The 25,387-nt window shown below is 34.8% G+C and overlaps 2 protein-coding genes and 1 long non-coding RNA gene across 5 annotated transcripts in view; 2 read left to right on the top strand and 1 right to left on the bottom strand.

Annotated features, from left to right (window-relative positions):
• LOC134534032 (mitotic spindle assembly checkpoint protein MAD1) overlaps positions 1-1,569 on the top strand; it is a 39,872-nt gene extending 38,303 nt beyond the window's left edge. The window contains exon 12 of one of the 2 annotated variants that reach the window (XM_063371978.1): positions 1,282-1,569. In XM_063371978.1, coding sequence (XP_063228048.1) covers positions 1,282-1,482 — 201 coding nt within the window. In that variant the 3' untranslated portion in view covers positions 1,483-1,569. The remainder of the gene's footprint in view (positions 1-1,281) is intronic. The other variant, XM_063371979.1, reaches the window with a different exon arrangement.
• A 1,459-nt stretch (positions 1,570-3,028) lies between these two features.
• Positions 3,029-10,704, bottom strand: LOC134534033 (uncharacterized). The gene is made up of 3 exons (XR_010075432.1): positions 10,385-10,704; positions 7,927-8,075; positions 3,029-6,995 (listed from the first exon to the last, which is right to left on the bottom strand). It is a non-coding gene; the product is annotated as an uncharacterized LOC134534033 (long non-coding RNA).
• A 2,965-nt stretch (positions 10,705-13,669) lies between these two features.
• On the top strand, positions 13,670-24,001 carry LOC134534031 (uncharacterized). 2 transcript variants are annotated; one of them, XM_063371976.1, is made up of 7 exons: positions 13,670-13,860; positions 17,961-18,045; positions 19,749-19,882; positions 20,170-20,291; positions 21,582-21,687; positions 22,062-22,256; positions 22,606-24,001. In XM_063371976.1, the coding sequence occupies exons 2-7, from the start codon at positions 17,967-17,969 to the stop codon at positions 22,738-22,740; spliced, it is 771 nt and encodes a 256-aa protein (XP_063228046.1). In that variant the 5' UTR covers positions 13,670-13,860; positions 17,961-17,966; the 3' UTR covers positions 22,741-24,001. The 2 variants fall into 2 exon arrangements, with proteins under 2 accessions (XP_063228046.1, XP_063228045.1); XM_063371975.1 differs by having other exon boundaries at positions 13,670-13,864.
• The last annotated feature ends 1,386 nt before the right edge of the window (positions 24,002-25,387 follow it).

Below are 25,387 nucleotides of genomic sequence, written 5' to 3'. Positions count from 1 at the left end.
GATTTAAAAAAAAAAAAAAAAACTGTGACCCAACAATTTTTTTTTTTGCATGAGATTACCCAGTTTTTAAATGCAACATTCCCGGGCAAAACTGCAGCCATCATTGGTGATTTGAGGTGAGACATGGAGCCAAGACTTACTTGTATCCCTGTAACTTTACTAAAGACAGATACATGGTGCGATCTGTATTCCAGGGCTACACAGTGGTGACCCTTCTGTGGGTAAATTTGGTTGATATTTTGGAAAAATAAGCAGCACAGTGATAATAGAACACTAGATATAACTGTACTACGAACAATTATTATCATATTTAAAACGTGATTAAGTATGTTTACCACCGCAGCCATACACTTAGCTTTGCACCAAGTAATGTAATAGACATATACATAGCTGAATATTGTTGAGCTAATCCATGTAGATCTGGGTCGACATGCATGCTAATTTAGATACATTAGAGCCTTGTTTTTACTTTTTTCATGGGACCAATGTAAAAACCAGGAAAACATTAAAAGAGGGAACTGTTAAATAAATTTTTTTTGTTACACTATAGTGGAAACAATAAGCAATTATAAATAAAATGTCAGAAATACTTCTGTTTTTAAATATTAACTGGAACTTCCATTAACTCACAGATGAAAAAAAAAATCCATCCAATCTGGCAGTTCTTCACAAATGTTTGAAGTTGAACATGAAATTTTAGGTACTTGAGTGTGAATGTTGGAGCATCTCAAAATGTCCAATTTTTATGGTGAAATTTTATTACACAATTCATTTTTGGACATTGTGAATAATCGCGTGTTAACATTAAATTAGTTTCAGATTTTTATTGGAAATGATTCTATTAAACGAATACAACTACTTTTCAAAGTGATTGTTTATGTTTAAGAACAGAAGTAGCAATGTTTATAAATTCAGTGCTGCCAATTGACTTTCCAAAATATTTCTATTTTGGTAAAATGAACGTGCACAAAGAAGCCATATTTACTGAAATTTGATATGTTGCTTTAAACCTTATTTTATTCATGACATGGCACAGAAATCCACTGTTTATTTAAAAACTGCATTTACAGCAAAGAATTTATGCTCAGTTTTTGCCTCTTTTTTAAAACTCTTATGTCGAGTTTCTTTACCATTTTTTGGCGTCCCAAAGGCACAATTAATTTAATTGACTTAATTTGTGATGTTAATCGAGGTTATTGCGATCGTTAAATAGAGGGTTTGTTTTCTTCTTGGGCTGGTTCATGAGGTGCTTGTAGCGACAGTGATTGCGGTTGTCTGCAGCAGAACACACAGGGGTCGCTGGACCTCCTAGAGACGCCGTTCTCCAGGACGCTGAAGGACATGATTGACTTCCACTTGAAAGAGCAGGCCTCCATCCCCATGTTCCTGTCGGGGCTCACCGCCCACCTCTTCCACAAGCAGAGCTTGAGCTCCACCGTCGTCGACAAGGACACCATGAGCCTGTGCAGCATGGCGGAGTGACGTTGCTCCAGTATTTTTTATATAAATCTGGTAATCATGTTTCATGTTATGTAAATGGCTTCTGTAATAAATACTTTTTTTTTTTTCCATCGTCCCTTTTCTTAGAATCCTCATCTAATTTAGTGTCTTACAAATAAACTCACACATCGAAGTAACTCCCTGATTCGTTCCAGGAAAACAAGAGCGTTAATCAAATACTTTTTTACTACGTAAGGGTCCATGCTTAATCAAAATCATTTGTTCCACAACCATTGAAGTGTAATTGTGGACTACCATTTCAATCAAGAATTGCTCCTGTTAAAACAAATTTACACGATTATAAAGCAGTTGTAATTATTGCATTTTATTGTAGAGCTTCACGTGTAGTATATCTTCATTAGGTATTACTTCATACACCAGAGCTGCAACTGACTTGCCAGATGGTGTAAAATAAACATGACTGAACACACAGGAATATAAATAATTGTACGATTTTTAATGGCTCAAGTAAATAGGTAAGAAAATAAACAGATAGCTATTAATTAAAGTGTAAGCTATAGTTTTTTTTTTAATTAGTCACATTATATTTTATTGCATTATGATTAGTGTTACACAAGTGCTGCTGACATTAAGCGTGCTCAGAAATAAAAAAAATTCACGCAGATGGAAAAGAACACTTAAATTCGTTGTTAGGGTAATAGAAATTAAACTAAAACAAAGTCCCTTGTTCTTATGAAGCAAATAATATACATATTTGCTACTTGCATGCTCATGAAACTTTGCAGAAATATTGTACATAAAATTGCAAACTATGCCGGTTATCTAATTCAGAACTTCTAAATGTTTTTTTTTCTACATATTTGAAAAAGTATATAATTGACAATGACTTTCAACTAGTGATGGGTTCAACTTCTGCTTTACTAACAAAAAAACCAGGCTCGTGAAGCTTACACAAAGAAGCTGTCCCCTGCCGAGATAAGTTATTAAGCTGAAATATTTTGTAGATTATAAAATTTAATTATGCTTCCCATTTTTACTTTATAGTTTCTGGAATGTACTTGAAAAATACAAATGTTTGCAGATTTTTATTTTGTTTCAGTAAATTGTTGCTTGCACCTACATGAAAATGTCACTACTTTGTTTAAAAATAATAATTAAGAAACTATTAACATCTTGAATGTCTAATTTTGCACCATATTCATAGAATTTATTCATAGAAATATTTTATAAAAAATAAAACTTATAAAACAGAAATTGCACTAAAACATGACCATTCATTCTTTTCTCTACCTAAATATTGTGTCTTCCATAATGTAAAAAAAATGTATATATATCTAGTTTCGTAAAGTTCACATCGCATGAAATGATTTTAAAGTAACACATTTTTACTTCTTTCTTTGTCTTAAGTCTGTCACTGAAGTTCAGTACAATGATTTTAAAGTCTCTCACACAAAAATCTGGCAGTCCACTGCAGATTGTAGACTAAATTTCACAAATAATATTCAAAACATTTATATAATCACACAAAAATAAAAACCATAAACTGGGAAAATAACAAACACAATCAAACAGCAATATAAATATTGTTTAATAACAAATTACATCATAAAACACCACCCTGGCAGCTGTAACTACCGCTTGTTACATTCTAAATTCCATAACAAAAAATTACTTTTCTATTTTTAATTACAGCAAAACATAACTAAAAAAATATATAAAATACTACTATGTGGCAATACAGTACATTGCAGTGAAAACATAAAAAATTAAGTCAACACTACTAAAGAACGGGGATTAACTTATTTTCCCCCAGTGTTATTTCTGTGTAGAAATGACCTATGTGTCTAACACATTCCCTGGAGATGCCTGACCATGCAAGAAGTTACTTATGAACACAGCTCTCGGTACTAGTTGTAAAAAATGTTGTCATGAAATGCATTGCTGTAACGTAAGTTAAAGAATAAATGATAACTGATAAGAGTGTAGAATGGAGACACGATTTTAATCATCTACATACAGTGGCACTCTCCATAAACAACCATTTTTTTAGTACACTTCACAGACTATTCCAAAATTTAGTAATGCGTAATACATAAACCACATGTGATTTGTGCCTTGCAGGTAGTCTTGTCTCCTCACATAAAATATTTACTCTCTCGTTATCAATTAGTTTGTCTTATTGACACTGAGGTCATAAGTAGAGTCCCGGAAAATTCGCAAATGCGAAATAACCACGATAAATTTTTTAAATCTGATGTTGCATAAACATTACAAAAAAGTTCAAAATTAGAATCCTAGATCTTCCAAAAATTTCTCAATTTTACTAGTGACTGATGAGTCAGATCCCAATTTTCTCTGATCCAAATCTCTAATTAGAATCACAAAGAGTACCTTGACTCTATCCTTCAAATTGTAATCTAGGTCTCCAAAGGTCAAAATAAAATAATGTGCAAGAAAAAAAATATTAACAATAATCTTGAAACATCCAACCCTTTACATGTTTGTTTGTCTCACCAATGTATACATATTGCAATATTATCATCATAATTTCATATTCAAAGTACAAAATCTTGGGGAATAGTAACAGGAAGGATAAAAAGAAATACAAGTAGTCATCAGAGTACCCAATTTTGAATTTTCGAAATCCACAATTTTTGTACGATATATGCCAATATGATGATAACATTTATTTTAAAGTAATTACCTCAAATAGGTGTCCACATGTACATTTTAAAATGTACATGTAATTACCTCAAATAGGTGTCCACATGTACATTTTAAAATGTACATGTAATTACCTCAAATAGGTGTCCACATGTACATTTTAAAATGTACAGTATGGTAAAAGCACGTTCAGGACTAACGCCATGCCAGGTTAGCAAATTTTGCGAGATTATCAAACATCAAGTTAGATTTAGGATTACCAAAGAAAAATTTACATACAGTGTTATGACATAAAATATACACATGAACATTACTGTTTGATAAGTCTCTTAACTAACTTTTCATCGAGAGCGTCGACCATCCAATCCACCTGAAAAAGTCTGAACGCGAGCAACTCTGTGCCGAGACGAGAGATGTTGAATCATTGAGTGCCGACTGTATTAGGAAGTTATTCCCCTGTGAGAACCACTGGGTGATTTAAGTGTGTTACTTTTTCACAAGTGTCCATCAAAGAGAAGTTTCACTGTATGAAGCTTGTTGACTATGTATAATTTACACTAAAGCAACCTAAGGGCTCTATCTACAGCATGATCAGGACAAGTTTCAAGCTAAAACTGTTATCCACGTGTATCATCTAAAATGTTGTCTGCGCCATCTGCAGCAGTCTCACTTCATGAACAAAAAACAGTTTAATCTACTTTTTTTTATTTAACTTATTGTTGTTATTTAACACTAGAATGAAATCATAGACTAAAATCCAGGATAAAAATACATGTTAACTGCTATGTTTTTAAGGTCCAGTCTCCCATGTAATGTTGACTATATTTTATTACTTTAATTTAATTGTAATCAGGGCTAAATTTTAAGGAATATTTTAACCTGCCCAACGGACAGGTGTAATCGAAAATTTGCCTGTCCGCCATCCAATTTGCCTGTCCGCTGTTTTACCCAAATAAAAAAAATTTCAAAGTCTCTGAAAAAGTGAGAAAAAAGGATTTTTGCTATATTTTGCACCTATTTTTATCACACACTTAACATCCTTATTTAATCATCATTTTCAGACGAGTCTCTGTCCGAGTCACTTCACGAATTACTTTGCTGATTCTCTCTTGAAAATCTTCGATAAGGAGGTTGAAAGGGTCGACGTTTTCTCTGAACATTATGATACCAGAGATTTATTGCTGGTGCTGGATCAAACTCACTTTCAAAAGGTGACTGTAATTGAACACGCATGAGGGCAGACAGTATATCATCATTTAAACAGTTTCGCCAGTCTGTCTTTATAGACTTCAGTCTTTACAGGCTTTAGCAGCCCGTAACAAAAACTGATCCAGATGATTTTACGCCGTGACAAGATAAACTGTAAAAGATTACCGTGTCCTCTGTAAACAAGTAATGTTTATTTTTTGATGCAACAGTTGACAGGCGAATTTTCAAGCAGTCGTAGTCACTGCGGCCACTGTCAGCTGTATCTGGAGTACGCCGTGAAATGTTAACCACGCGAAAACGCTTTTCTGTTAACAAACTATGTTAAAGTAGAGCAAGGAATTAGTAAAGTCGCGATTTATAAAGACAATAAATTTAAAAAAATATATTTTGAAAGTATACAACGGTAAATTACGTAATTGTTAGCTGCACTGCAACGAAATTAATATTAAAACATGGCAACAAAAACAAACATCATCGGTGTGAGATGTTTTGCATCTCTAGCATACGAATACGAATATGTTACGTGAATCATGACGTTACGCAAGATTTTAAGAATTATAATTCAGATTATGATTCAGAAGATTTCAGCACGGCTTGTACATAACCTACTTTTTTTTCCCGCGGTATACAATAGCCAGAGTCGTCTGTCACAAAAGAGCAGCCATTATTGTTTATTTATAGATATTGTAAAAGACGTTTTATTTGCGGTTGTGGTCGCATAAATGTTATTAATCACCTCTGCTGCATTAGTGCGTGCGAATAACCTCGGCGTCACAAGTTGCACCTGTCCACCGGACAGTTGCCTTTTTTATTTTGCCTGCCCGGACGAGATTTTGCCTGTCCCGGGCAGGCGGACAGGCGCTAAAATCGAGCCCTGATTGTAATTTCTTCAATTTTAACTTGATGCCTCCCTTTTATATTTTGTTATGCCACAAATATTTCCTAAATATATGTATTCACTTAAGTGTTATCCTGGGTGTAGAAGTCGCACAACTAATAATGATTACAGAGACTTGCGCGACTTCTTACATTTTACACTAAGCGAATATCTGTTGAAAATATTTGTGACAAAACCACCAATGCGAAGGCAGGTATGGAGTTAAAATTTTATAAATAGTATTTCAATAAAAGATATAATGAAAAAATTAAAAAAAAAATCATCATGGATTGTGAGACTGAGCCTCAAGCTTACCTGCTGAACCTTAAACTTTCCTAGGAAGCCTGTAGCCGTAAGCTTATCGCACCCATATGGATACCTTTATACATTTTATGTATGGAACCAGCACTATGTAAGAAAGTTTAAGGAGGGACAATAACTTTGTTCAGAATAGTACACGATTAAGCCCAGCCTTCTGCACAACTCTCAATGTTGAAGTGCACATTCACTGAATTTTACGTCTGGCTGGGACATGCTTCCTTTTGAGGGCTTCTGAGGTGCCCACAAGGAGTGTACATATCATTCTATACAGAATGTACACTCGAGTTCCCGCAGACTCGACCCAGCCTAAAGAAGACTGGACACACGTGCAGAGGGAAGATGGCGCTGCTATCTCCGGTAGAGACGAAGTTGGTCTTCTAGCTCCTCCATGGAGCCAACCTGAAATTTCTCACCCTGCTTTTGGAGTAGCTCGAATATTGCTTTCAGCTGTTGCTTTTCGGTCCTGAAAAACAGGCAAGGCCAGGAATGAGAAACATTATTATTTGTTTTCATGAGAGAAAAATGCATAAAAATTGGAAATGCTCTCATAAATTTTATGGTGTGAAACTGTTAACTAATAACACTGCACACAAATATTCGGAATAGACATCCAAGTATGTTAACAAGAAAAATTGTTAAAGTTAAATGAATAAATCAATGGGCTTAATGTCTCATCAACATCGAAATCATCACAGCAGAATGAGAAGTGATGAGTTGAGAATGATAACCTACCAAAAGAATGGGTGGGGTAAATAGGTGCTAATGCCAGACTGTTTACTCATTTGCATGGCCCTCGACTGGTGTTCTGATGTCTGTGTTTCCCCTTTCGTTCACCTGCTCCTAAACCTTCATCACACATCTGTCCCTCCTTACATTCATAACCAGAGAGCAGGAACCATACTGGTCAACAGGGTTCTAGATATGTGAGTGTGAAAATTTGACGAGGAAAATTATCCGTTCTGAAAATTTTCTGGAAAAATAAAGATAGTTATTGTTCCAGAAATTTTTATTTTTTTTTCCATTATCAGAACAGATTTACATCATTTTAAGATAGGTTGATATGTGTTATACAAAAAAATTTTTTCTGAACATTAGTAGGTACTGTTAAAACAATTTTTTTTCTTTTCTTTCAGTGGTAAGAGGGTAGCATGGATCTTACCCATTCATCAGAAAATGTTATATGCGCTATTCTGTGGTAAAGAAAAAAAACTATACGTCTATTTATTTCGTTCCTTTTGTATGAAATTATTAATGAAATTTATTTAAGTGTTATGTGAAAGTATAACACGGAAAATTTGCAAAACATTTTTCAGCTAATGCCCCGAAAATTTTCCCCAAAATACTGTTCCGGAAAACTAGCGTCTCTAGGTGTAACCACTTGCAAAGAACCTTACTCTCGCTCTTCCTCGAGCTGCTCTTCCGTCAGGCTGGCAGACAAGCACTGCACTATCGCTTCCTGGCGTGCGACCTTCAGTTTCGCGAGCAAGCTTCCATCCTGTGCATCGCAGCCATCTTCTTCATCGACTATATCTGCTTCCGGCACCTGGTGGAACCGGAGATAACTGTTAATACAAGTATGTAATTACATATGCACCGTAGTTTAGTCAATACATATTTTGCAAAACTGAGCTAGCCTTGAAAATACTCTCTCCGATGGCTTAATATGTGGTATTTTTCATATTAGCTCTTTTACATTTTTTGTAGCCGTGTATATTTGAGATCAATTCAGTTACAGCTTTAGATATTTTGGTGCTGAAAGTCACAGCTTCTTTTTAATACATACTTTAAAAAAATGGTATTTTTGAGTTTTGAAGATATCCACATAAATCTTTTTTTTTTTTTTAATGAGGGGGCTAGCCTTCAGCACGAAGCCCACTACTATAGGGTCATTACTCTCTTTCGCAATCTAAATACCATTTCATGTTCAACATAATGTCTGCATTTCAATGTTACACCCATGACTTACCCGAGACTCGAACCCAGAACCCCTCGCACCGTAAGCAGGTGTGCATCCGACAACACTATGGAGATCAGCGTTCACACAAATCTGTCGTAAAATTTTCCTGACATTATCTGTCCGAAAATTTACATTTCCCTGGGTAATTATCGGACGTCGCAGCTTTTTAGAACAAAAAGAAAAAAAATTGGAAAACATGGTTTTCACACACTACACAAGTCCCTAAATTTACCCTGAATGGATGGTTTCTTAATTCCTACTGGTTTGTGAAAAATAATAGTTTATCGCTTACATTACTATACCAGTATCGTACATCAATGCTTCGTGAAACAAAAAGTAAATAAAAACAAAAATATTTTTTTCAAGAATTAGAAATGTCCCTAAATTTACCCTGTAAATATGGGTTCTTGATTCCTACTGGTTCGTGAAAACTAACAGTTTAAAGCTTACATTACAATATTGTTTTTTCACACTGCCAGTCATTCTTTATCCACGATCGTGAATCTCTTCTTTTAGCACAACTGTAGCCAACTATGGAGAATTAAAAATACAATAATTCTTCCGTTTTATATATTGAATTTTATCCTTGGATCATGAAGGCTTAATCCTAATTGCAGGATCCTGTTGGCTTGATCCTGTGGTACATGATGCTTGCTGTTTTAGTTCAGTACAGCAGAAGATCCTGTACATAAAAAAATTGTCATATAATAACGAATTATGGTCATAAGTCGAATAAAAAAGATTTTTTTCCATCATAATTCTTTCCTATTTCGCAATTTATTTTAAGTGCAGGATCTTCCGATGAACTGAACTAGAACAGCAAGCATCATGTACCACAGGATCAAGCCAACAGGATCATGCCACCTGGATCAAAAACAAATGATCTCGCTAACAACAAAACAATAACCTCCAGTTATACCAACTCAGTAACTTCCATTACCTACATGCTACAATCAAAACATTGCCCTCAGTTCTACCAATTATTTTTTTTTTATTTCGAAACTTTTTCCTACCTCCATGCCCTACTACTATGATGTCATTAATATCCCCTTCGTTTTTCTCAACCAATCATAAATTCGGTATCGTAAACAAACCAGTAGGAATTAAGAAATCCTTTCAGGGTTACTTCAGGAACATCTCTAGTACATATAGGGAAAACATATAGGTATTCAAAATTTATAGCGGGTAAACAATGAATGGTGTTGCCAGCGTAAAATCACAGGTGTTATAATGTAAGATATAAAATTTAAATTTTTTCACAAACTAGTAGGAATTACGAAACCATTCCTTTGGAATAAATTTAGGAACGTGTGTAGTGTGTGAAAACACTGTTTTCCAATTTTTTTTTCATTGCATTCTAAAAAGCTGTGACATCGGATGATTACCTTTCCCTGACCGTGCTCTTTAAAATAATGTACCAATATTTCAAAATCTGAGAGAAATAAAGAAAATTCAGCTCCAACCATCCCCACAGCAGGCCTATTTCTCTCTCATCTTTGTTATTTCCTATTATATTTAACAGAACCTTGCAAACACCATTTAAAAGTGTGTATATGCACTACAACACTGTATGAAAGAAAAAATACTTTTACAGTCTCAATGATGGCTGACTTGAGAATGAATTTTGCACCTCTAAATGCTGCCACTTTTCCAGGGTTTCCATTAATTCCCCGACATTCGCTGACCAATTCAATTAAATTCCCCGACTTTCCATGACCAATTCAAATAATTTCCTGCCCAATCACAGAGTTTTACTGAATTTCCAGAATGTCGACATTCTAGTACTACTAATATCGCTTGAATACCCCGGATTACGGTAATTTTAAACAATATGGGCTTATAATTGAACTACGTATGCACATCTAAGTCGATATAATGAATTAATAGGTACTCACGTTAGTATTTTCATTAATAGTAGTCTTGAAATTGAATATTGTAACCCACCACGCCATCATCACAGCACCCAAAGACACAATAACACAAAATATATAATAATTTGACAGGTTGTCGTAGTAAATTATTAAACTACTCAGCCAGTCCTCGCCCATCTTGCAGACTCATAAGCATTTCTAAACAGTGAATACGCGCTCACCTACACACTTTCACTACGGAACATTTCATGAATACAAATGAAAATCATCGGCTAGCAAACTTAACGAACAACAACAGCTGATCCAACAATAACATTACGTCTTTACCTTAGTCAATTTACATATGTATATGCGAAACAAGAATAAAACACATATAGTACACATCATGATGGATTCTCAGAAAATAACTCTACACAAAAACATTTATCCAAAACAGAATTTTACACAATAATTAAAAGAACGCTTTACATTTGATAAATTAAAAAAACAAACATAAATAAGTAAACAAAATGACAATTTAAAAACAGATAAACAACAAAAATTAAAACCCAGTACGATATTCGGATATTATTTAAACAATTACTTAAGATTGGTTTCATTAACAACCCAAATATTAAATTACACTAAATTACAAAAAAATAGCATTAAAAAAAGTCAAATTAAAGAGTTGTTAAAGGTTAACTAATTTAAAAACAGTAGTAATAAAATAATCCTTCGTCCAAATAAAAATAAAAAATAAATTTAAAAGTACACTGCAATAAAATGAATTATTTTGGACACGTAACTATATTCAGCGATTGCTATGAGCTTTCTTAACAGATTGTACTTCTCACTTTTCACATCTGGGTTGACAAATGTTGTGTATATGCTTTTAGCAACAACTCTATGCGGTGCAAACATCTAGTACCCTGCACGAATTCGGCTCAGGTTCAACAATTTTTATACAAATGATTTTTGCATACATTAATCACATGGCCAGATCAGAGACTCGATTCTCAAATGCACACTGCGAGTAGGCGGTGGGTGTGAGTGTAGTCGGGTTTCCCGCCTATGGGGCATGTCGTGATATTCTCAAACACATACAACTAGAGAATCATTTTACAATCTTCCTAGTTGCGAAGCTATATTCATTAATGATAGTGCCTATGGATGGTTCCATTTAAACTTGTTATTTATGTGGCCAGCGACTGTAGCCTCGTTTGAGAAGGAGCTTGTAAATAAACGATATGTTGTCATGAGCGACGAGATGCGGTCGAACTACTCCTTGTGGCTTGTTGTTAGTATTTAAGAATACCACAATCGGACTACATATTTATAGCTGGTAATATTTGTTGCACTAGCCTATATATGCTACATTTAAATGCGCCAATGTTGAGCATCATCTTTTCATAATAATCTTTAAAATACACAAGGGCATTAAAGTTGCATATCGCCACCTTAACAAGATCTTTATACAAATACTATGTCCACCCACTTAGTCTAGTGGTTAAATGTCTGGTTGGTGAACCTAGGGGTGTGGTTTCGGTTCCCAGCAGGGGAGGGCAGTTTTAAAACCTGGGTTGTGTGTCCCTTTCATTGGCAGACTCAATTAGGTTTTAAGAGGGTGGAGGCAAATATTTACCCCTCCCCAAGTAATGAAAATTTTTCATATCATTGAAGACAGTATGTTTCTGTGTAAGTACCCACATCTCCTACAGCTACTACTTTAGGCCAATATGTCCTTGTGTTAGTGTCAGTAGTAAGGTAAAAATTTTGAATGCATGTTGACGCCAACCGTTAGTGCTCCTCGAATCCGCACAGACTGCTATGGCGCGTCGCCGCCTCGCCCCGAAAGTGTGCGACGTGAACGCACCTGGGTGCAGGGTGGTGCAACGCCTCGAACATAAGCTGGCCCGCCTATTCGACTGTCGCCCGCGCGATACTCGACCACGGGGGTACTGTGAGGTGACCTGATTATCTGGACTTTGCAAATAACTTTCAGCGCTCTTAAAAACAATCTTAATTGAGTAATGGCTATGATTAAATGTTATTTGTAATTCTGGACTTAAGCGCGATCAGGCGGCATGCATGGCCCGGGATTACTTTTGCACACGACACGTTTTCGCAGGAGTGAGGCTGGGGAGTCGTGCGGACGCTACAGCCATCGCCATTAGATCACCGCCCTCCAAGGAGACTAGTCACGAGTCGCCCGCGGAGCCTCTCGACCTCCGCCCTTGCCATCTCTACCGGAATTGCATGAGTTTTAAACCAGTCAGCTCCGAGCCTCACGGACAGTCCGGCTAGTCGACCTGAGTTCACCCCTTACTTAATTCGTGCTCATCACCGGAACCCCCAGTGTTACTTAAATATTGTTTAAGGTTAGTGGAGTGTGAAGTGTGCACTGAACATTAGGGTAGCACGGCACAAGCCCATCAGAAACGTGGCCTGTAGTGCGTGGCTCCCAGTAAGCGGGCCATGCACGACGCAGCGCATGTATAGCGTGCCTTGCAATAAAACACCTTAAATTGAGCCTCCGCGTATCTGTTACAATGCCCGTAGCATAGCGTCCCTGGTGGCTAAAACAGCCGGGGTAACTCTGATGGAACGACCCTTACTGCCTGCCGGCCACGTGGCGACGTCACGCCCTGAGTCAAGAGTCTCGGCTACGCACTAGCACGTAGTTAATATTTCTAGTTGGCGCCCAAAAGCAACTCCACGCCCTTAACATCACCTCGGCAGAAGGCAGAAGGCGTCAATGTGTTCAAATTTTAAACTTTTATCTTTTATTTTTATTATTTCCCCCCCCCCCCCAAAAATCCCGGTCCATCATATTCGAAAACATTTCTTTAGCCGCTAATAGTGCCTTTCACCTTCATTCTGCGAAAGTCAATGGTAGACCTTAATAGAATCATCCGGCCTGGGCAAGCATAGGGACGTCATAGCTGTCACATCGTGTCTTTGCCTGTGCTCTAGATAACTGGTATGGGTGAAACGCCTAAACATTCTGCAAATACTACAGAACATTGCTTTATATAAATATCATAGTTTTATCAAATGTGCATTTTTTATTCGTTTACAGCTAATCTATCACAATCACATAATTCCTTCGAGTTTTATATTTGTTTAAATGGTATTACCTGCTTCTTTTACAGAAATGAAAAAAGTATTTTTTTAGACATAAGCTATTTATAACATTTATATATTTTTTCATGATTTTGCAAGATATGACCGCCCTAAATACACTCTACCAGCTCGTGCTTTTAATATATTTTGGGGGGAAGTTTCAACTAAAAAATAAAAGAAGGGAATTTTTTTTATAAAGCTGATCGCCATTTGTTGGCTCCAAATAGTACTAAGGTTACGGATTTGAAAGTGATTGATAAAGATTGGCTTGCATGCATATTTTTTTTTTGTTGTTATTTAGAAATAGTTGTAAAATACGGAGCCTTTAAATATTTATATGGTTGTTGGTTGTATGGTCGTACGGTCCTTGGTTGGTCTTTGCACGTAAAGGAACTTCGGTAGGTGAGTTTTGTTGTCAGTGACCGTTATAACATTGATATGAGTTGAATGTAAACTTAGTGACGCATTAAAAAAGGTTCTACTAAAAATTGTTTTTAAATTACTGGTTATCCAAATTGTATAGTTGCTGTTAGTTGAATGTACGAAGTGTTTCGTGTATTCAACGGATTGTTTGTGTTTAAAAACATCATGCCTTGATATATTCCCTAAAGATTGTGCATTTCATTGATAAAAACATCAAATAGTGTTAAAATCAGACCTCAAAGCATCCTATATTTATTTTTAGCATAATTAAATTCTAAATTTCTATTTTTAAACATAGAATTATGTAATGGAAATACATAATAATGTAATGGTTATTGCATATTTAATTGATTGAAAAAAACATAAATTGTGCAAACACTAACCAAAAACTAAAGAGTTACGCTGAGTTAAAAAAGCTGGTAAATATGTATTGTACGGATTAGCGCCAAAAAAAATCGTACAAATATGAAATAACTTTCATTATATGCTATCTTACGTCCTCTTTTCAAAACCGCCTGCGGAGATAAAAAATTCCAAATACTTTTGGAGATATGGCCGTTCTTATTTTGCTATACCAGACGTGTGTAATAATTTGACCGTCGCCATTTTATATTTTGCGGTGTGCGCGTGAATGTCTAAATAACAGAAATTTTCCATTAGGTAAGGTTAGTTACATTATAAATACTTCAAAATAAACGGAAATTAAAAATAATATCAATTTATTTTACATGTTGTATAGTTTTAAGTATTTATAATGTAACTGACCTGACCTAACAAAATGGGACAAAGGTAGATTAGGTCAGGTCAGCTACATTATAAATACTTTGAAACTGAACGGACATTAAAAATAATAAAATTAATATTATTGGTTGTTTAGTTTTAAAGTATTTATAATGTAGCTGACCTGACCTAACAAACCGGGACAAAGGATGAACAGAATAAACTCACGTAAGTTTCTTTTTACATGATGTATTCGTTCGCGTGAGAGTCCTAAGATCCACATAAAGTTCTGCCATTCCCGATTACACCCGAATATTCACCTTCGGCCAACCACGGGATTTATTTATTTTTGCGCAGGAAAAATGAATTGAAATATTAAAAGTGGTCGGATAGTTTAGCTACATTAAAACACTTTAAAACCCTTTGGATGGTTAGTTAGGTTAGTATAGCTACATTAAAATAAACAGAGAAATATAAATATTAATAAATAAACCCGAGGTTGGCCGAAGGTGAATTGTTCGGGTGTAATCGGGAATGGCAGAACTTTATGTGCATCTTAGGTTTCTCCGTTCGGGAACATCGCAAAAAAAAAATCATACTTCTAAACAAGCAACCGTTATCGCCGCATGAGTGCACAGGATGAAAATTAAAAAATTCGATATCTCCAAAAGTATTTGGAATTTCTTATCTCAGCCGGGTTTAATGAAAAGAGGAAGTTTAAGAGCACAGAATAAAGGTATTTTCGGATTTTTAAAATTTTTTTTTAAAAAAATCGCCAAAAAATGAAGATTAAAAAATTCGATATCTCCTAAAGTAATTGGAATTTTTTATCTCCGCAGGCGGTTCTGAAAAGAGGACGTAAGATAGCATATAATGAAAGTTATTTCATATTTGTACGATTTTTTTTGGCGCTAATCCGTACAATACATATTTACCAAAAAGCTTTACTGAATCATTTATACTTACATATAACATTGATTCATCTTTCACAAACCACCATTGATAAATATTGACAAGGTAATTTTATTTTGTTGAAACATTTTTGAGAAAAATAATAAAATTCGGAAATAGTAGTTTTGAAACCTAATGTTCTTTAATTACCATGAAAATTGTTCATGAATTTATGCTAGAGTCTAAATTATTTTAAAATTATTAACCTAACCAACATTTGATTGTTCAATATCACATTTTTTAAGTTTAACCCTTAATCCTGATGGCGTGATCATGTATAAGTTGATTCTTGATACATAATGCTTCTTGTATTAATTTGGTATGCTTTTTAACTATCAGATTAAATATGAGTTGTTTTATTTGATGGAAACATTTAATATATATGTAGAATTGTCTGATCACATGGCATAAACTATCTCACTGCACTGTGCAATGAAAAATTCTAAAACAAATATTATTTATAGAATCTTTAGTGATGAAAATATTTCTCAATTAAACATTCTCTTGATTTAAAAAAAATTGAAAAGATATATATCTCACAAACGACATAAATAACAAATTGGATTAGGTATTTATTAAAAATTTACTGTAGAAACTTTCACAGATTTTATTTCGTGCCATAAAATTATATAAAAACTAATAATTTAAATGAAATAAATTGTATAACAAAAAGTATTAAAATATCTTGTTCTATGATTGAAGAACCACACCAAACTTATAAAAGATAAAAACCCTTCTAAAGATTTTGAATTTTAGGTCTATTATAAAAATATTTTGCAAAAATGTATTGAAACATGCCAAACAAAACTACAACTTCAAAATAAAAACTATTAAAAATAAAGGAAAAACTTTGTGGAACATTACTTATCAGAGATGTAAATGAAAAAAATAAAACAGGCAAAAGTTTATTTTAGACATAGAAGAAAAAAAAAACTGTAAATGACATCAACTTTAAATCAGTTTATAAATAATAACTACTTAAACATTTGTGTTAAAAATAATTAGGTCTACCTATAGATCTTTATATACAAGCTGAAAGAAAAAATTCTTTGCAAACACATAAATTTCCTTACACCAGCAGTACACTATTTTTAACACCAGTCACAGAAATAAAACTAATAATTGTAATTAAAAGCATAAAAAACAAAATACTCAGGACATTATGACATATCAAGTTTCATACTGAAAAACAAAGTAATGTTATGCTCCTACAGCACAATACCTGCATTATTTAATTAATACTGTAATATTTTTTTGGTTCAGTTTCAGACAACATGAAATTAAACAAATTAATACCCCTACATAAAATAAGGAGACAAAAGAAACATAGAAAACTGTAGGCCAATAAGCATACTACCTTTATTCTCTAAAACCTCTAAAAAATAATTTTAAATATATTCATAAAATCTTTAAACAAAAATAAGTTTTTGTATGAGGAGCAATTTGGGTTCAAAAAAAATTAATCCACCACTACGTGACTTATCACATTCTCAAACACATATTAGAACAGCAGTTCCCAATAATAGAAGAAGTGAAATATTTGTCATTTTATGTGGCAAAGGCATTTGACAGTACTTAAATCATGAAAATTTAATAAGAAAATGGAAAATAATGGTTAAAGAGATATTGCCATTGCTACTTTCTTCATACTTACAAAATCATTAGCATAACACCATGCAATGACTTTTCAATTGGTTGGCTTCATCAAATAGCCACATCTTGCATTATGAGCTGTGCTATATTGTACTTTTTTTGTGAAAATGCTATGGAACTGTGTCTAAATTACTTTATGGCGAACATATGTGTATAGGCTTAGGTATCTTCAAGAACCAAAAATAACTTTGTTCAAATATTTTTCTTGAAATTTTTTGTGTAAAGTCTAGAACCTTAAAATTTATGAACTTTCTAAATGTGTTCTATAACATCAAAAATTGTTGAATGTTTTGTAATATTTGAGATCAGATTGCTTTAGGAGAGCCTAACTGATTTTTTTTAACAATGCATAAGTGCTGCTGGTAGATGAATTTTTGTGGGGGTATTGTGGTAACTACAATTTTTAAAAAAAATGTTTTTATAGGAAAGCCCTAACTCTACTCCACCCAGTTGACAAATATTTGATAGGGATTAGCTTACATACATTCTGTTCTCCTTAATTTGGCATTCTATAATTTAGAACAGATTGAACCACCTGTGCTCAGACTTTTTAGGGTGGATTCGACAATGTGTTGACAAACGCAATTTGATATCAGAAATATTTTTTTAAAACGGTTAAGCTTATGTGTATTTCCTATCAAAACGTATTGACGTTCAATGATTTTGACAAAATCGCCAATCCGTCACAGCTGTGCTCCCAAATGTGCCCAATGAGGTTATGCTGAAAATTTGTTTGGTTTTCGTGTTTCAGTTCAAGATGCCTAGGACAAGGAAACAAGCACGGAAGACTTCCGTCACAGATAAAGATATGAGGCTTGCAGAGTACCAAAAATCATGTGAGTGTGTTATGGTGAATCATTTGTATTCTACCTCAGCTGACTTATGTGATAGACATATATAGTATATTCGAGTCATGGTATTATGCTATTAGTTTATAAAGCTCTTCAGTTTGTTTACATCTTAGGGTACTTGTGTCTGTCATCGCTAACCACACTTATGGGCAAGGGTCATAGGTTAGTTCCATTTTGGGCAGCTGAATTTAAATGTGGCCGTACCAGCTAGGATGATGATGAATGTATGGGATGACCAAAAACTGGAGCCACTGACAAATACATCACTCAAGTTTACTAATTTGTTTTAGACAACTATCGAATTAAGGTATGAGAGATAGTAGAGGTTAAGAACATGTTCAAATATTGTTACATATTGAATTGAGATTTAGGCACGTGAAAGCTATTTTGATGGGTTGAAGAGATGGGAGCATTGCTAGAAGTGTGAACTTACAAGAAGACTATGTTGAAAAATAAAAATAAATTATAAGATTTCTTTTGTTCGAAACTATTCACACAACCTTCCTACATATTCTTTCAAAATGATGGAATGGATTGGTGTAAAACATTTCCGAAACTTTGGTACATTTTGCTATTGTATCGCCTATTAAAAAGCAGCAAGGTACAAAAATTTTTTTATTTGAACCACAAGGGTACTTACCTTGAACTACAAATATTCTGCTAGCCCTTCAAAAGTATAGTTTTTATTTATTTAGTAGTGTCGTACATGTAGTACTTAAAAACTAACTTTGAGTTGTCTTAATAAATTATATACGATTTGTGATATTGGCCTATCTAGCTAATTTGCAATAGTTTGATTAATATAGCCTTTGTTTTATTTCAAAATGCCAAAATCATGGCCCCTTCATGTTTGTGTTTATGAACTTTGACTATAAACAAATAAAATGAGCAAAACTAATGGTAAAGCTGCGTGTACCAGCAGTTTTTCTTCATGATCAGGTCTGTTAGAATGCTTTATTGCGAAATAAAAATGTAAATAATATCAGGTACATAACGTACCTTTATTATTTATTAGATTTATTAGTTTATGTATTGTTACGAGGCGGCTTGTGGCCAACCCGTGCGCTTGCCTTCAGGTTTTGCGTTGTGTATTACTGTTACAACACCTAATCGGATTAGTAGTGGCGCCTTGTAATGCCTCCTCCCCCCGCTTCCCCATTCATGAGTGCTTCTGGAGGGTTCGGCACGTTTCCAGAGCCCCACCTGCGTGAAGTGGTGTAACTAGGACTTCATTGTTCTGGGAGCTTCGAGTGTCATGACACTTCAAAGGGGTGTGAGAACATTCCAGTAGGGGGCTGATGGATATAAAAACGGTGACCCCCAGTTTCCGAGGCAGTGAAGAGGGTGCGTGACCCCTTGGTAAGCGAACGTGGGCGACGAGCGGAGACTGGTGAATCGGGACTGTGTTGTGTGCAACGGATGAGTGAATAGTGCTAGGCAGTGTGTTGGGACAGGTGCGAGGTAAGAGATGAGTGGTTGGGAGAGCCACTGTCGAGTCCAGCTCCAGTGGGTAGAATAAACTGTGGACTAAATGAAAGAGTGATTAATTTGTGGCTAGGTTTTTTGAGTGTTGTAACTTTAAACAGTAGTGTAAATAGTAGTTAATGTGTAAATTTGTTTTTAAAAAAGGGTTATCCTTTTTGAACCTGTTTTCCCACTTGTAACATCATTTTTTTCTTTCTTTCTAGATAAACATGCAATCAAGACTTTTGAGGCTGATGTGAAGACTAGCATGGCAGTGCTGGAATCGATTTTAAAGACTTCTCGCAAACTTATCTCCCGTGAAGTTGGTAACAGATTGTATGAAGATGTTGTCAAAGAGGTTTGTAGCAGCTAGCAGACACTTTTGCCTGAGTTTGTTAGTTTATTTAAAAAAAAAAAAAAACCTTTAATGTACAGGAAAACATTTCTAACTTATTTTTTTTCTGTTCTAGTGTACATTGTAAATTGGTCTCCATAAATTAAACATGACTTACTCTGAATCTAAACCCGTAAATTTTAAGATTCAAATTTCAAAGGTAATAAATTTTTTAGTGACCTGCTGTATTCAAAGGTAGACTTCTCATCGCTGCAGAGCAAGGTGTGTTACTCCTGTTTGGGATGTTGCAGAGCATAAAGTTGGAAGAAACTCCTACAGTAGATGCAAGCATCACTTCCACTTGTGATTCGGAATTAGAGTCGACTGAAGTACATTCCAGCACACTGCGGGGCAGTTTTGATGCACCTGGTAGGTTTGTGAAGAGTGTAAATTCATCAATAATATTCAGTGTAGTCCATTAGCATTAATATTAATACTTTTGATATTGACAATTCAAAAAAATTCCTGTTAATTTACTACCCACTCTTAATCAGTTACTGCCTGACATAAAGCTTTTAAAGGTGGAACAGATTAGGAAAACAATTTTGTCAGTTTCTCATAAAAAGTGTATCTTTAAAATTGTTCACTGCTAAATCAAATTCCTTTTTAATTGTACACATTAGATCAATATAAGAATCAATGAATCAAGTCCAGGAAATTTTTTGAACAGCATGCCTTAAATTTCTTGGTTAATGGAAGCAAAAATTCTTAAACATGCACTGATTTTGTTAGGTAGATTTGGAAGAAGTACCTATTGTAGCCGTTTGCGTGGTGCAACTTCTGGAAAATTTATATATAGTTTTTAGTTTCATTGTCCATAGACCCCAAAACCATTGTCAACTCAAAGTTACGTGATCTTTATTTACTCTATTACCTCGGACTCAACCCTGCGATCACGCAGTGGGTAAAACTCTGAGCTTACATTTCTAAACAGGTTCAATGAATTTTACTCTGATAGAGTGTAGAGATTATGAACAGGAAATTTATCACTTTTCAGATCATTAAAATCGTGAAGTCAATAGCAAAGTGAGAGGGAAAATAGGTGGAGGCATCGCCGTGTATGGGAGGGGGGGGGGGGGAGTACGTATTGCTTGAACCAACCGCCATCCAAGTTTGGCCCGAGGAGGACCCGGGTTTGAATCCTGGCAGGCTATTGTGTTTGAGTGATTAGATCACGCTGTGGGTAAAATGCTACTAGGTCAGCAAAGTAAGATGCCTCAATCTTCCTCTGTCCCTCCACAGTTCCTTCTCCTTCACAATTTCCCATTATTCTCCTCTCTCTTGCATTCCTTTAACTATCTGCTCTACCCATCTCCTCCTTGGTATTCCTTGGGCCTTCTTCCTGTGTATTTCAACTCCATCTTTTCTCCTGCTCCGGACATCTGTCTCCCACTAAAGCGATTTGGGTTCCATTTTCGTAATGGGTCACATCTTCACTGTTGAAGGTAAAGAACACTTGCAGACATTGTCGTGAGCTGGTGGGTTTTATCAGAGTACTCCTATTTCCTCAGAAATAACATTTTTATGCTTCTAACAATTGAGAAATTCTTGATAAGTGCTTTGTGGAACTTATTTGGGTCAAACTAATTTTGCAGAGGCTTGTGAATTGTACGTATTTGGTTTGCTGTTGGGATTAACTATCACATGTTTTATTTGCAGGTAGTACCTTCTCTTCGGAGGTGCCTGATGCTGATGCACTTTCAGACAGAACCAACAAACACATTAGTTTTGCCACACTCCCGCCACCTACTGCCAATAAAAATTGGAAGGTAAATACATTTCCGGTTCTTCATAATTTTTTCGGATGAAAAAAATATTTAGTAATGGTTTGTTTGTAATGGTTTTTGTTTTTTGGCAATTAAATGTTGAATGCAAGCACATGCTCTGTTATTATTGTGAATGTTATGTCTCCCCAATTATTTACGTTAGCTAGCCAGATTCCTTTTCATTTTAGGAAAATTTTAAGGCAGTCATTTTTTAGCTAGCAAAGGTTTAGTAATACGAAAATTTTCATAGCTGTGTAACATCTAAAAAGTACTTATGACCTCTCATTTTCAAAATATTTTCCAATTAAAAGTCTAGAGTTAGCGAAAGAACAGAAAGCCAGAGTGGAAGGTGAGCCTGATGAGCTTGTCGCCGACAGACGCCGGCGGTGAACCACTCGGACAACAGCGTCAGCGTGGTGACTCCGAAGGTGAAGCCTGGGACGTGCGCCACTGTGCTACGGGTCCCCGTCCAGGGGGAGAAGGTCCTCTCCATGAGGGGCAGCCCCATCCTGGTGACCACTCAGATTGGCCAGAACGTGGCCAACTTGAATGTGCCCCTGCCCGACGGCCGGGTGAGTCCAGCCCTTTCTGCTCGTTAGATTGTTCACCCAAAAGGTATTGTGAGCAGGGATGAAACTGAGTCAGGATTTTAGTTTTATTTGTCGGTGCGGTCAACATTTGATTATCTGCAAGCAGACTGTCAGCTTTGCAGCTTATCCTCAGCACCATTAGAGCTTATTTAAATCCCAACAAATACCACCAAAAATAAATGCCATCAATTAGAGTTGATAACATTTTTAGCTGTCCTGCTTAGCTATTATTTCTCTTAAAGAAATGTGAGCATAATTCCACGTGTGATAGCTTTGCACCAATGTAATATGTATTACCATAATTCTAAAGATATTTTGTAAAATGTTGCAGATCCTGTCAATCTTACCTGAACCAGTTTTGGAACTCTACGAGGACATGGAAATAGACGCAGTTACAAGGCATAATCTCCTCACCCTCCAAGGACACATCAACTCGTTTCTCACCTTGACAAGCAAGCGGAAATGAAGCAATTTTATCGGTGATTTATGCATTTGGGCATTTTACCATTTGCCAATTTGACATGATATATGACGTTCTTTGTGTTCTGTGAATTTAGCATTAGTTTTGTTTTTATATGCAGTCATTCCTAAATTAAGATTTTTTTGTAGATTGCCATTTATTACTTTATATAAACATGCCCAATGTTGAAGTAGCGTATCCATATAATTTAATCCTTTTATGTGCAGAAAATTTGTGTTTTTGCAGGAAAGAAAGTAGAACATGTTTTTTGCAAAATTATATTATTATGTATATAAATATAAATGTCTTTTTGATATTGTAGTGAATCATAATTCTTGGAGGACTGGATGTATTTTACTGTTCTGAAAGATAAGGTAGGAATAGTGAATCCTTTGAAGTGTCATTCTCATAGTTCACCCTTCATCCAGTTTATTTTTGTTATTACTTGCCTCATAAAATACATGTTGCTATTTGCATGACACGTGAGTTTTTATGGTGAAACTTCTTGTAATTGGGCTGCAGTTTGCTGTTTGCTCGTGGACTAAAACTTCTTGTTTTTTAGAAAGATTTAAAACTTTGACTTACTGACTATAATCACCATGTTTTATTATGTAATGCAATTGCCATCTACAGAAAAAAAATATATTTTTAAATTTTTTTAAATTTTTTTAAATTAATTAAATATCTATAAATCTAAGTTCATGTTTACTATGTTGTGAACACTTTTTAGCATGGTGACCATTTGTTATTTCGGAACAACTATATCTAAATTTTTCAACCAGGCACATAAGGCAGTCTAATCAATAGTTCACTTGTGTTACATGATGTACAACTGCATGTGTGATGTACAACTGAATCCCAGTTAATGGCTACTAATTTGGAGCAATACTAAGCTAGATAATTTTTCCATGTGTTGTATAAGTTTCATGGCTGATGTACAGTTTAAAGTGTAAAGTATGTATGTAGCGACAATTTACCCAGTTAAAGGTTTTAAAATCTGATGACCACACTATTATGGATGATTTAAGATAACTGCCTAGTTAGCAGAAAAAAAATCTTTTTAAACATACTATGGTGTTGATGATTTTTACTAAGTTGTCTTTTCTATTTGACAAACACTGTGCTATCTCTTCCTTTTTTATAATAATTAGCCTTAGTTAATTTATCAAACCAAGGGCTGCAGTCCAAAGGTAACATGGTGGAAGAAGCTATGAAAGTAAATGTAATTCCTAATGAATAAATTAATTAAATTTTATATATAAACAAATTTTGTAATTTTTTAGACTGGATTAAAATATTTTCAATAGAAATATTTTAATTGTAGTTTACATCTCGCTTCACTCCTTTTATCATTTTACTTAAATACAATTTTTGCATGTATGTCAACTCTCAGACTTTTTTTTTTTCACGTCAAAATAGTATAACATCTGATGTGCTTATGTAAGAACTCATTTATGAGGTTTTATTGATGTGGCATATCCTCTGTGATTAGTTTGAAGTTCAATTGGCAACCCTTTGTTCTTTTATGAGTCCATATTAATTAGTGTACTGTAAAATTTTCAAGATTTACGGTATTTATGTTCATCTATACATGAATTTATTGCTGTAAATTTTTACTCTGTATAACCTAGTTTTATTTAGTGTTTGTTTAGCTAGTTTCATGGTAGCTTATAGGTGCATTACCGTATTAGTATGGACAAGGTTTTATGTTTTTTTTTTTTAACGAGAGATTTTGGTGTTTTCATTTTTATACATTGCTTTTGTTCATAAAATATAATGCATTATTTAACAAAAATGAAACTAAAATATTTCTTAATTCATATTTCATCAAAATAGCCTCATTTTGACTGACACATGATGTACTTATACAATAAAATTAGAGGTGGGACGATACCACACTTTCGATACTCGATTCTGTATTGTTTTTTCGGTTTGATACTTCGATACTTTCGATACTCCAGGGAAAAATATTTTCCCATTAAGTAACAATTATTTCAAATAACATAAATTAGTTTTAAACTATATAAATTCAATCTATCATACCAGCACAATGTCAGATTAAACTTAAATACATAATGTGTAAATAATTGCATTATATTAATGAAAGATATGAATTCATCATTATATATACAGCAAAACCCCTTATTTGCACTTTTCATGGGGACAAAATAGAAAAGTGTAAAAAGCGGGAAAGTGTAAATAAAGGGAAAAGTAAGAAATATGTTAAAGTTAATTAAAATACAGTCGCATCCTGCAGCGTTCATAACAAATGCGGGCCACATTACACATACGCATTGCACCACAGTAAAAAATATAAAAAAAAGGGGCCGCAAATTGGAAATTTACCGTCAATAGCGCGGAGAAAGGTCATCGTACTCAATCAGCTGTTATGGTGCAGCGTAGCCGCCGGCTGGCTCTCTCTGTTGTCTGAGCTGCGCATGCGCAGTATAACTCACTCAACGCTCCGCCCAGACTCGTGACGTTCCATCAGCAGCCAGCCAATAGATGCGAGCTTAGCGGAAAAAAATATAAGCTCCACCTCCCGTGTACCAGTTTTGTCCAGTTATAATACCAGTTTATTGGTATACGCACCAGTTTTCTCGCTGCCGTGACGTGTTCAAGTTTACGTTCATCTTGATGTCTTGATACCAAT

Source organism: Bacillus rossius, chromosome 7, assembly GCF_032445375.1.
Source record: "Bacillus rossius redtenbacheri isolate Brsri chromosome 7, Brsri_v3, whole genome shotgun sequence".
NCBI lineage: Eukaryota > Metazoa > Arthropoda > Insecta > Phasmatodea > Bacillidae > Bacillus > Bacillus rossius.
The sequence above is the reverse complement of the archived record's forward strand: the minus strand, read 5'-3'. Positions and strand labels throughout refer to the sequence as shown.